At 34.4% G+C, this 11842-nt stretch overlaps 2 protein-coding genes across 2 annotated transcripts; both read left to right on the top strand.

Moving 5' to 3' along the window:
- Positions 1-6013: 6013 nt before the first annotated feature.
- On the top strand, positions 6014-9081 carry LOC124944930. Its single transcript, XM_047485277.1, has 6 exons — positions 6014-6590; positions 6796-6888; positions 7672-7905; positions 8037-8139; positions 8338-8567; positions 8641-9081. The coding sequence occupies exons 1-6, from the start codon at positions 6289-6291 to the stop codon at positions 8870-8872; spliced, it is 1194 nt and encodes a 397-aa protein (XP_047341233.1). The 5' UTR covers positions 6014-6288; the 3' UTR covers positions 8873-9081.
- Positions 9082-10168: 1087 nt separating this feature from the next.
- LOC124945473 (fatty acid desaturase 4, chloroplastic-like) lies at positions 10169-11244 on the top strand. The gene has a single exon (XM_047485919.1). The coding sequence runs from the start codon at positions 10215-10217 to the stop codon at positions 11118-11120; it is 906 nt and encodes a 301-aa protein (XP_047341875.1). The 5' UTR covers positions 10169-10214; the 3' UTR covers positions 11121-11244.
- Positions 11245-11842: the final 598 nt, after the last annotated feature.

Genomic DNA, 11842 nt, shown 5'->3' on the forward strand with positions numbered 1-11842 from the left:
AAACAATCACAGCCTAATACACTATAAATCGAAGTTTGAAGATTTTGGCCAAGAATAGTTATTGTGAAAACTTTCTCCGGCCACCACAACTCCGATCTAGGCTTCTAGATAGTCTCCAACAGATCCAAGGAGTGTTCTCCACCTGTTGGTATGAATTCAGAAGCTTTGTATTTCAATTTGTGATTGAAAATTTATTTTTTTTCAAAATTTTCAAGTTTGATCGTTTGATCTATTCTATGGCTTAGTCATGTGATTTATTTGTTTAGAATCATTCTCTATATCATGTATGTGTTGGCTTTGACTATTGGATCTTTCTAAGAACAACTATGAAGATATGAAACTCTGGAAAATAGATATTTGCTAAAGAAGAAAAAGTCTTGAAAAAACTTGAGTGTTGTATATTCAACTTTTACAAACAATCCTTATATAGGAGTAATTAGCCTAGAACCCTAAATTACTTATACATATAGGCCCAAGCCCATTAATAATTAAATATACCCTAATGGTATAAAAGACAATATAATATATTTTATTGTATAATATAATAATATATCAATATAATATATTATTATATTATATACACTAACATCAATAAAGGTCTACAACTTTATATTTTCTGACAATCAATGCTTAAACTCACAATCTCCCCCATAAGCTTGATTTGGTTCGAGATACTTTACGCCGAGCATCTCTCGCATCTCTGCAAATTTGACTCTTTCTAGTGCCTTAGTGAGAATGTCTGCACGTTGTTCTCTAGTGCCTACAAACTCTACAACGATCTGTCGATTCTTGACGCATTCACGGATGAAGTGGAACCAAGTGTCGATGTGTTTTCTACGTCCATGAAACACCGGGTTCTTCATTAATTCTATTGCAGACTTGTTGTCGACATAGAGGGTTACCGGCCTCAGCTCGCATCCGAGCACCTCGCTCAACAAGTTTCTCATCCAAAGTCCTTGGCACGATGCTACAATAGCTGTCATAAACTCCGCCTCACATGAAGATAAAGCAATAGTTCGTTGCTTCTGAGATTTCCACGTGATCAGATTCTCGTTGAGATAAAACACCATCCCTCCAGTACTTTTTATGTCGTCTGTGTCACCAGCTAGGTCGCTGTCAGTAAAACCAACGAGTTCTTCAGCTTCTCGTCCTCTTCTTAACTGAATCCCACAATTTTTCGTTCCCTTCACATAACGACGAATGTGTTTTACTGCCTGTTGGTGTAGAGTGGTAGACTTCTCCATGTATCGACTCGCTATGTCAACTACATAAGAGATATCGGGTCGAATGTGCGTCAAGTACCTGAGACACTCGATGATACGCCTATACTCCTTCGGATCCACTAAGCTTCCTTCCATATCCTTTCCTAGCTGCAACTTTGCTTTCATAGGATATTTGCTCGAGTTACAATCCTCCATTGCAAACTGTTTCAACACCTTCTTCACATAAGCTTCCTGCTTCACCTCAATGCTATCTTTCTTCTGGTCCACCTCGTTACCAAGAATTAACCTGACTGTGTAATGTTTCGTCACCGGTGCAAAGTTCTCCTCAAAATCATTACCTTGCTTCTGCACATAGCCTTTTGCTACCAATCTCGCTTTGTGCTTGAAGATGTTGTCTTCGTTGTCTCTTTTCAACTTGAAAAGCCACTTTAACTCGATGGTCTTGTGACCGGGTGGTAAGTTGGTGAGCTCCCATGTCTTATTCTTCCTGATAGATTCAAGCTCTTTGTTCATGGCTTCATTCCACGACTCTTAGACTACCACCTCGTGATATGTTATTGGCTCATCGGTTGTGAGCAATAACAATTCATCAAGATCCATCTCTACTAGTGGTTCCTCCACATAGACATCTCATAGGATTCCGAACTCCACGGGATTTTGTACGAGCTTGTTGTTGTTGTTGAACCACTCCCACTTCTTCTCCTCCTCGAATATAGAGTCTCTACTCACATAGATTTCCCCGTAAGATGAATTAGGAAACTTGTGCGCCTTGTTTCCGTCTTCAAACTTCACATTTCCGGTAATTTTCTCGTCGAGCTCATTGAGCTTCTCTCGATGGCCCTTCATATGGTTGTTTGCTCTATTGTCAAGGTACCACACATCGGTGTGATTACACTCATCGCCACTTGCGAGGAGTTTCTCCATGACTTTCTCTTCACTGAACAACACCACATCTGGTTCCTCCTTTGACGGTTCTTGCATGAACTCTTCAAGGTTCGTCTTCTCGTCTCCCTTAGCAAACATTAATACTGGCTCCTCGTCATAGAAGCTAGCGAGGTTTGCATCATCTTCTTCGGGCAAAGCTTTCGTCACTACCTCAGCAAACATTAATGCTGGCTCCTCATCATAGAAGCTAGTGAGGTTTGCCTCACCGTCAGACCTATTGTTAGGGCACTTAGACGCGTAGTGCCCATACTTTTGACAAGCGTAACACTTCACTGTGCTCTTGTCTTTGCGGGGCTTGGTACTTTCTTGTCGAGGTGAGCTTTCTGCACAACCTCGCCTTGCCCTTTGCCACGACCTCGGTTATCTCCACCGTTGCCGCTATGACTCGATGATCTAGAAGAAAAATCGGCTTCTCCGTTTTTCTTCATTCGTGACATCCATTCATCATGCGTGAGCAATAGATGCTCCTCCTCTTGGTCTCCGTATCCGCGAAGTCTCTCCTCGTGAACTTTGAGACGACCGACGATCTCTTCGACGGTCATATTCTTGAGGTCACCAAATTGCTCAATCGCTGTAACGATCTGCATGTATGTTTGTGGTAAGGCTCTAAGGAACTTCTTGACGACGGAGATCTCCTCCACCTTCTCTCCTAACGAGCGGATACCAGTCACAATGGATGTCAATTTCATGGCGAAATCATCCACCGATTCCCCATTCTTCATACGAATCGCCTCAAACTGTGTCTTCAAGGTTTGCACTTTTGCCTCCTTCACTCTCTCCACTCAAACATGCATTGTCTTTAACGTCTCCCACGCTAGCTTAGTGGAATCCTTCTCAGCCACCATGAGAAGAACGTCCTCAGGGAGTGCTTGATAGATGGCGGCGAGAGCCATTCTATCCATTCGTTCGTCGACATCTTCGAGCATCACGGCTTCCCACACTCCTTGTGCTTGTAAGTTTACCCGCATCTTCAATGTCCAAACCGAGTAGTTACTCTTCGTGAGTAACGGATAGGAGAGCGTCACATTCCCTTCTCTTCCAATCTTCATTGCCGCCGCATCTCTGGTTGATCTTGTCGACGACATGTTCTTAAATCTAGCTCTGATACCAAATGCTGGCTTTGACTATTGGATCTTTCTAAGAACAACTATGAAGATATGAAACTCTGGAAAATAGATATTTGCTAAAGAATAAAAAGTCTTGAAAAAACTTGAGTGTTGTATATTCAACCTTTACAAACAATTCTTATATAGGAGTAATTAGCCTAGAACCCTAAATTACTATACATATAGGCCCAAGCCCATTAATAATTAAATGTACCCTAATGGTATTAAAGACAATATAATAATATAATATATTATATTGTATAATATAATAATATATCAATATAATATATTATTATATTATATACACTAACATCAATAAAGGTCTACAACTTTATATTTTCTGACAATCAATGCTTAAACTCATAGTATGAACTTTTTGTTGAAAGAAATCAGATCAAATTAACCTGAATCAAAGATTTTGAAAAATCAGTTTGAAAAACTGGATTTTTAAAAATTCATGTTCTTCAGTTTTAATTTTGATTTATTGTTCAAATAGCTGCTAAACATGTTTGTAAACATGTTGGGATGCATTCTCAATGTCTGTAACATCATTTTGATCATGTTTGGTCAAATATTGTTTTTGAAATTTTTGAGTTTTGATTTCATCATTGTAATGATGTAATGATATTCTTGTTTTGGTTGTGTTCAACTATATTTATCATTTCAAAATTAATGGAATAAAAATCAGACCTTAAAATGATCTAATTTAAAAGATCCCAAAACTTGACCTAAAAATGAATTTTAGAAATTGATTTTTGTAAAGATCAAATAATCGTGATTTATGTTAAGGGTTTTTTTTTCATGATCATATGAACTAACTGTAACTTACGGATCATGATTTCATGATTCGAATCAAAAGTTACGAGACCTACAATTTCTTCATACCAAATGAATAACACTCGGTCTTAGGACCAAGTCCTGTAGGACCGGGACCGAGAAATAAGACCTAAAATCTTTGGTCCTGACCGAGACCAATGACCGATGTTCTTGAGTTAGGACCGAGACCGAGGACATGTGTTCTTGAGTTAGGACCGAAGATATCGACCAATGTTCTCGAGGAAGGACTGAGACCCATGATCAATACCCAAGACCTAGGACCGAGCACTCCCTTTAGCTAGGACCGATTTTTCTAACGAGTTCTATCTTAACCTAGGACTGAGTACCTCTAACCCTATGACCGAGAACTACCTAACTATATGACCAAAGACCTAGACCGATGAACTTGACCTGGGACCGAGCCTCCCAGGTCAAGGACCAAGTAGTTTGAGTTCGGGACCGAGCCTCCCGAACCTAGGACTAAGCCCTCCGGATCCAAGGACCCATGAACCCGAGCCTTGTTCTAAACCACCCCAATATAGACCGAGCCCGTTCGAGCCTAGATCCTTAAAATCGAACTTAGACCATATGACTCGAATCCTAAGGCCTATTTGGTTCCACTTTTCAAAATCCAAAATTATTTTTGTAATTTTGGAACCTAAATCCATTTTCAAATAATTCTAAAAGGTTAGAAAATGATATTTTAATATTTTCAAGATATTTTCTAAACCAATATTTTGTCTAAAGCCTTGTTTGAAGTTTAATTTTAAATTCTAACACTTTTCTGATATTTTTCAGGGTTTTTACTTAGTATTATATCAACGCAATCGCATGTACGCCATTTTAAATAATTTTGTACAATTATTTACGCATCTAAATCTATCCTTGTTTAGGACCTATGAACTACTAATTAAAGAAAATAAATGTTATAAATAAAATTTAAAGAGTCGGACTTAGCTTATTTTAAGATTTTAAAACCATCATTTGATGGATGTGGAGGACATAGAACGAAATTCCTTTCCTGAACGTAACTAAAGTCCGAACCCTTACAATTTTTTTTGTATAAATACACTTATACATGTATCATTTTATTGATTTTCATAAAATCATTTGAAGAAAAGCTCTTAAAACTCCAAGTGTTGTTTTAAAAATCTTTTAAAAGAAGTTTGACACGCAAACCAATGTTGAAACGTATTGAATTTCGAGTCATCCCGCGATGTATTCTTCGTATTGTCACGTGTCCGCACACGTGTTAAGTTACGGAGGGGAGCATATTCCCTGGTGTTATATATATATATATATATATATATATATATATATATATATATATATATATATATATATATATATATATATATATATATATATATATATATATATATATATATATATATATATATAATTGTTAAAGTATTATACTTTTTTTTATAAATTATAATATTTTTAATCGATTAATAACATCATATTATATTTTTGTGTATATGCTTGAAAATAAATAATTTATTAAATTATTTTATGCATAAACTTGAGAAATATTATTAAATTTATTAATATATATATATATATATATATATATATATTTGTTATTTTGTAAAAAAAAACATATGCTTAAGTACTTAACAATCGAAACTAAATCCGAAAAAATATTGAAGCATCAATTTATTTGTAGAGTTAGTTATGCATATTAAGTTTACTACAATTGAAATATATATATTTTTTTCTGTTTTATTTATTTTAGAAGTGGGTAACACACAATAAACTTAAAAGAATTAAATGATCATTTGTATTTAACAAAATAATATAATTGATAAAAAAAAAGAAATAGAAATAATAAATAAAATTTCAAACTTTTAAATTAAGAATTAAGAATTAAAAATGCATAACATATGTATTATAATATTATTCTCTTGTGTATCTCTTTCTTCCAACAAAAACGAAGAGATTGGGGCGAAAGTTTGGAGGTTGAAAGAAGAAATGAACCAGTTGACGAGATAGGCGATCTGTATCCGCAACAACAAACCCTAATTCCAATTGACAGTCGCGTAGGAGAGAGAGACTTTAAAATGATTAAATGTACTCCAGATGGGATCTTACAGCGGCTTTCATCTTTAGTTATCAACCAAGGACCCAAATATCCTCGACAGTCGAGAATCAGCATAAACTAGTTGAGAAGGGTAGGATTACTCTGATGTCCAACAATGGCGACTTACAGAAACTCGAAGAACAAGTCTAAACCCAGATCTTCAATCCTTATACTAACTATATCTATCACTGTCATATCGTTTCTTTACATTGTTTCTACCTTCCTTTCCACTAAAGTGAAGAACACGTTGGTTAAGTCGAGTGTTGTTTATGAGAGACCCTATAATTCATCTGAGAAGTACCTTTACTGGGGAAACAGGATCGACTGCCCCGGAAAGCATTGCGGATCTTGTGAGGGTTTGGGTCATCAAGAGTCTAGCCTTAGATGTGCCCTTGAAGAAGCCATGTTTCTGGGAAGGTATGTCATCTTCGAAACTCAGTTCAATTTAACAGCTCAATCATTGGATTCTTTTTTGGAAAACTGATCCCTATTGTGAATTTGATCCTTGGTTTGGTATTTCGATTTTTTCTTCACAAGAGCTGTTTAGAAATGAAAATCAACTTTGACTTTCTTTATTTACTCATGATTTGATGTTTATGCTTTCATTTGTGTTGTTTGGCAGAACTTTTGTGATGCCTTCAAGGATGTGTATAAATCCAATACACAATAAGAAAGGAATTCTTCACCGTTCAGAGGATTCAAGTGCAGATGAAATGTAAGTGTTATGTTTTATCTCTTACACAACCCACACCATATTATAGAAAGAACAAGGAAGATGTGCTTATGGATGAAGCAACTGTCTTTTTCTTCATTAGTTCTAAGACAGTAATAAGTTATAGTTAATTTGTTTGAATACACGTAAATTCACATGTTTTTGCTACTGTTGTTGAGTTTAAAGCAGAAATATTTGTTCATATTTGAGAATGAGCAAGGAAGATATGTTTATGGATGAATGAACCACCTTTTGCTGTCATTTCAATCTGAAAGATGTGTTAAGAGGAGAACAGTTCTTGAAGGTTAGATAGTTAGTTAGTTAGTTAGGGATACAATTGGTATTCATGATTAATGAAGTGTATAAATAGATGATAGTAGGCTTGTATAGGATATCAAATATGATATGAACTGAGTTCAAGACTCTTCTTAGCCATGGAAGTTCTTCATGGTTTACTCGTCTAAGGGCTTAGGACATTCCTGTCTTCATCTCTTTCTTTGACTCTCTAACCAATTTCTATTACTAAACCCTACCTAAATTATTGAAAACATGCCCCTTATCTTTTTTCATGTATCTTCATTAGTTCTAAGAGAGTAATAACTAGTTTGTTGCTATTGTTCTTATTGTTGTTGAGTTTGAAGCATAAGTGATTTTTTGGCATACATTATAAGTTGATTTTGAAAGAAATTGAGCCTACGAGTGGATCTGTAGCTGCATTTTTATGAGAAATCATATGAGTTTATGATGAATGAAGGAAATGTATTTAAACCATTGTTCTATTTCTAGGTGGGATGCTGGCTCGTGTGCTATGGATTCACTTTATGATCTGGAACTCATATCGGAAACTGTTCCTGTCATTTTAGACAATTCAAAAGCATGGCATTATGTAATGTCAACAAGTATGAAACTGGGGAATAGAGGTGTTGCACATGTGGAGGGGATCAGTAGGGTTGATCTCAAGGAGAAAAGTCAATATGCAAATATCTTGCTCATCAATCGAACCGCCAGCCCTCTTTCCTGGTATGCCTTTTAGTTTCCAATTTTTTCGGACAAATTTTTGTTTCTTTTTTGAAAAACATGTACATAATGTTATATGCTTTTATTTACATCTTTGTATAGTTAGGTTACATTTTCATTGTCTAATTTTACAGGTTTATGGAGTGCAAGGATAGAAACAACCATAGTGCTGTATTGTTGCCATATTCATTTCTTCCATCCATGGCTTCCAACAGGCTTCAGGTTGCTGCAAAACAGGTTGGTCCCTTTTTCATCTTCTTTCAAATGATCGTTCTCAAAAACTTTGAAATTTTCGGGAGCTCCTTGAAAATGGATTTTCAACTTTCTTTTAGGTGTTAAGTTCTTTTAACAATTGAGAAAACACGGTTGGATAATGTTGCACCAGTTAAATGTTCCAAAGCCCATCAATGAGGTAAAAAATGTATATGTTTACAGATTCAGGCGCATCTAGGTGATTATGATGCGATTCATGTTCGAAGAGGTGACAAACTGAAAACAAGGAAGGATAGATTTGGTATTGAACGTAGCTTACATCCCCATCTTGACAGAGATACACGACCACAGTTTATTCTTTGTAGAATCTCAAAATGGGTTCCACCTGGAAGAACACTCTTTATTGCTTCCAATGAGAGGACCCCCGGTTTCTTTTCACCCCTCGCTAAAAGGTACATTACTAACGAGGCTTAAATGAATGAAATGACTTTGATGGATTAATGATTTTATTTAACGTCATTGCAGGTATAAGTTGGCGTATTCATCAAATTATAGCAAGATTCTGGACCCTTTGATTGGAAACAACTACGAGCTTTTTATGATAGAAAGGTTGGTTATGATGCGGGGTAAAACATGGACTAGAACGTTTAAAGAAGATGATAAAGATCTAGCACTTACAGATGATCCTAAGAAAAATACTAAGATATGGGATATACCTGTTTACAAAGGCGAAGGTGATCAAATTGAAGGATGTTAATGAAGATTTTTCTTTTCTAAGGCGCAACATCTTCGTTAAGATCATATGTTTCTAGATTGTGTTATAGTGGTGTAAATTCAACATACCAAAAACAAAATCAAAAGAAATGAAGTGTAATTTCTTTTAGTTTATGTGTAAACCGCCTGTTGGTAAGTATTTGTTTGTAAAGGATGCTTATTGAGTTCATTATTCGGAGTTGTTGAGGTTTTGGTTAGAATAATGGTGTTCTATGAGGTGTTAAGTTTAACCAGTTTTAAAATGTATGACTAAATATAATATCTTATAAAATTTATAATAAATAATAATTAATTTTAAGTTCTATATGAATGATGTGTTCTTTGAGTTTTTTATGCTCATTTATCTCTTTACATATCAATTATTTCCAAAGGAATATTTTTCACTCATTTACATAATAATATTTTTCTTTCTATTTATAAAACTAACGGTAGCTAATTTTTTTAAATATATATATATATATATATATATATATATATATATATATATATATATATATATAATTATAATGGTGACAGATGACATAAAGAAGTAGTAGCACGTGGAGCTTCATTTAATTTTAGGTTATTATTATTTTTTTTACATGATTTTTATTATATTATTATTATTATTTATTTAAAGTATTTATTTAATCAAATAAAATATTAAAATATATTTATTTTATTTTAATAAAATTTTAAATATAAAAAATATATTGATAATTTATCTTATAAAATTTTAAATAACTTATTTTTTTTAGGAACAATTATTTCAAAATAAATATAATAAAAAAACCCAAGATAAAAAAAGTATAAGTAAATAAAAAGTGACATCTGACCAAAATAGGGGAGAAGAAAATGCAAAATTGTAGACCACCCACCACCACGAATGATGACATGCAAACAAGACTACAAAAATCAATGATATATTTATTTAGTTTATTATTAAATATAAATTTAGTTAGTGTTTTATTTATTTATTTAAACTAAAATTTAATTGTTGGAAATCATTAGGAGTGACAAAGTCATAAGAGAAAAAACACATTCAATTCTTATTTAAGAAGTTTTAAATTGAAATGACTACTAGATCATTCTAATTTTTTCTATCTTAAAAAATAAGTTAATTAATTAATTGTCAATAAAGTTTCAAAATGGGTCTTTAAAAGAGAATAGTCTTATTTGTTGCCCCACGCATCTTATTTTTAAACCACAAACCCAAGAAGCAATTTCATTCTCTCAACCAAAAACTACGTTTTCTTTCCACAGCCACAACTTGTATTACATATACTAAAGCCATCCAATTCATATCTAGCTCTTTCTATTTGCCTATTACCAATAATAATAACAACATGTCTTCAATCTTATCCCATCATCACCAATCTCTACTACTCCACCACCACCATCCTTCCCTCTATACACCCACCCGTTTCTACTGCTCAACCGCCGCCGCACCACACAAACCTCCCCGAAACCCTAATCCAACCATCCTTAAGGTTGTTCCATTACACGTTTCCGCACCCCTAAACCAAAACCGACCAACACTAACCGACCCCAGCCTCCAATCCACATGGTCTCATCGGGCATGGTTAGCCAGCGGCTGCACTTCCCTCCTCTTCTCCCTCGTGAAGTGCTTGGGTCATGCGGCCCAGTCCCATTCCTTCCCCGAGCCGATTCTAGCAGCCGTACTAGGTTACGTGCTGGCAGATCTCGGCTCGGGTATTTATCATTGGGGAATCGATAACTACGGGGATTCAACCACCCCGTTGTTTGGATCACAGATCGAGGCGTTTCAGGGCCATCACAGATGGCCCTGGACAATCACCAGGCGACAATTCGCCAACAACTTGCATGCCCTGGCCCGCATAATTGCGTTTACGGTTACGCCGGTTAGTTTGGCGTGCGATGATCCGACGGTTCTCGGGTTTGTGTTTATGTTTTCCGGGTGTATAATGTTTAGCCAACAATTTCATGCGTGGGCACATATGACCAAGAGTAGGCTACCGAGTCTGGTTTTGTGGTTACAAGATGCGGGGATTTTGGTGTCGCGTGGGGAGCATTCGGACCACCATAGACAACCGTATAATAATAACTATTGTATTGTGAGTGGGGCGTGGAATGGGGTGTTGGATAAGAATAAAGTTTTCGAGGCTATGGAGATGGTTTTGTATTTTAAGCTCGGGGTTCGGCCGAGGTCGTGGACCGAACCGAACTCGGATTGGACGGAAGAAACCGGAATATCTACTGTCCTTGATTAATTCAATTCATTTCATATATACATATATATATTCACTTGGAAACAATTTTTTTTTTAATGGAAATTCATATGGGGTTTATGTAAGGGTTAACACAATGGTATATAATTAGTCAAAGTTCATCTCTTATAAAAATAATAATAATACTGCAATTTCTCTTACATAATTAGAAAGTATTTCCACTATATAATTAGCAAAGTAAAAGCCCATTCCTTACAAAAAAAAAAAAAAAATGTGATTTTTTTGTTTGTTTGGATCAGATCAATTATATTATATAATGGCTCTACTTGGAGTTGAAGCTTAGTTCATATATATATATATATATATTTAAGTTATGTTTTGTCTAACTTATTATAAAAATGAAATATTTCATAATATTAACAAAGTTTATTTCTCAAAAAAAAATCAATATAAGCACTCATTTTGCTCCCTAACATATATTTTAAAATAATTTTGAGAAAATAAAATTATTTTTCTAAAATCATATAGATGTTTATAGCGAAGAGAATTGAAAAATAAATAATTAATTTGAAAGTCGTATACAAAAAAATAATTAAATTACTGACACTTTAAAAAATATATATATAATAAGTAAAAAAATAGAATAAATAAAATAAATATATATATCAATCTTAGTTTATTTGTACAAATAAATAGACAAAATAAAATAATATATATTAATTTTAATTATTATTTTTTTTAAGAGTTAAGAGAAAAAAAAAATT

Source organism: Impatiens glandulifera, chromosome 7 (assembly GCF_907164915.1).
Source record: "Impatiens glandulifera chromosome 7, dImpGla2.1, whole genome shotgun sequence".
In the NCBI taxonomy this organism is placed as follows: domain Eukaryota; kingdom Viridiplantae; phylum Streptophyta; class Magnoliopsida; order Ericales; family Balsaminaceae; genus Impatiens; species Impatiens glandulifera.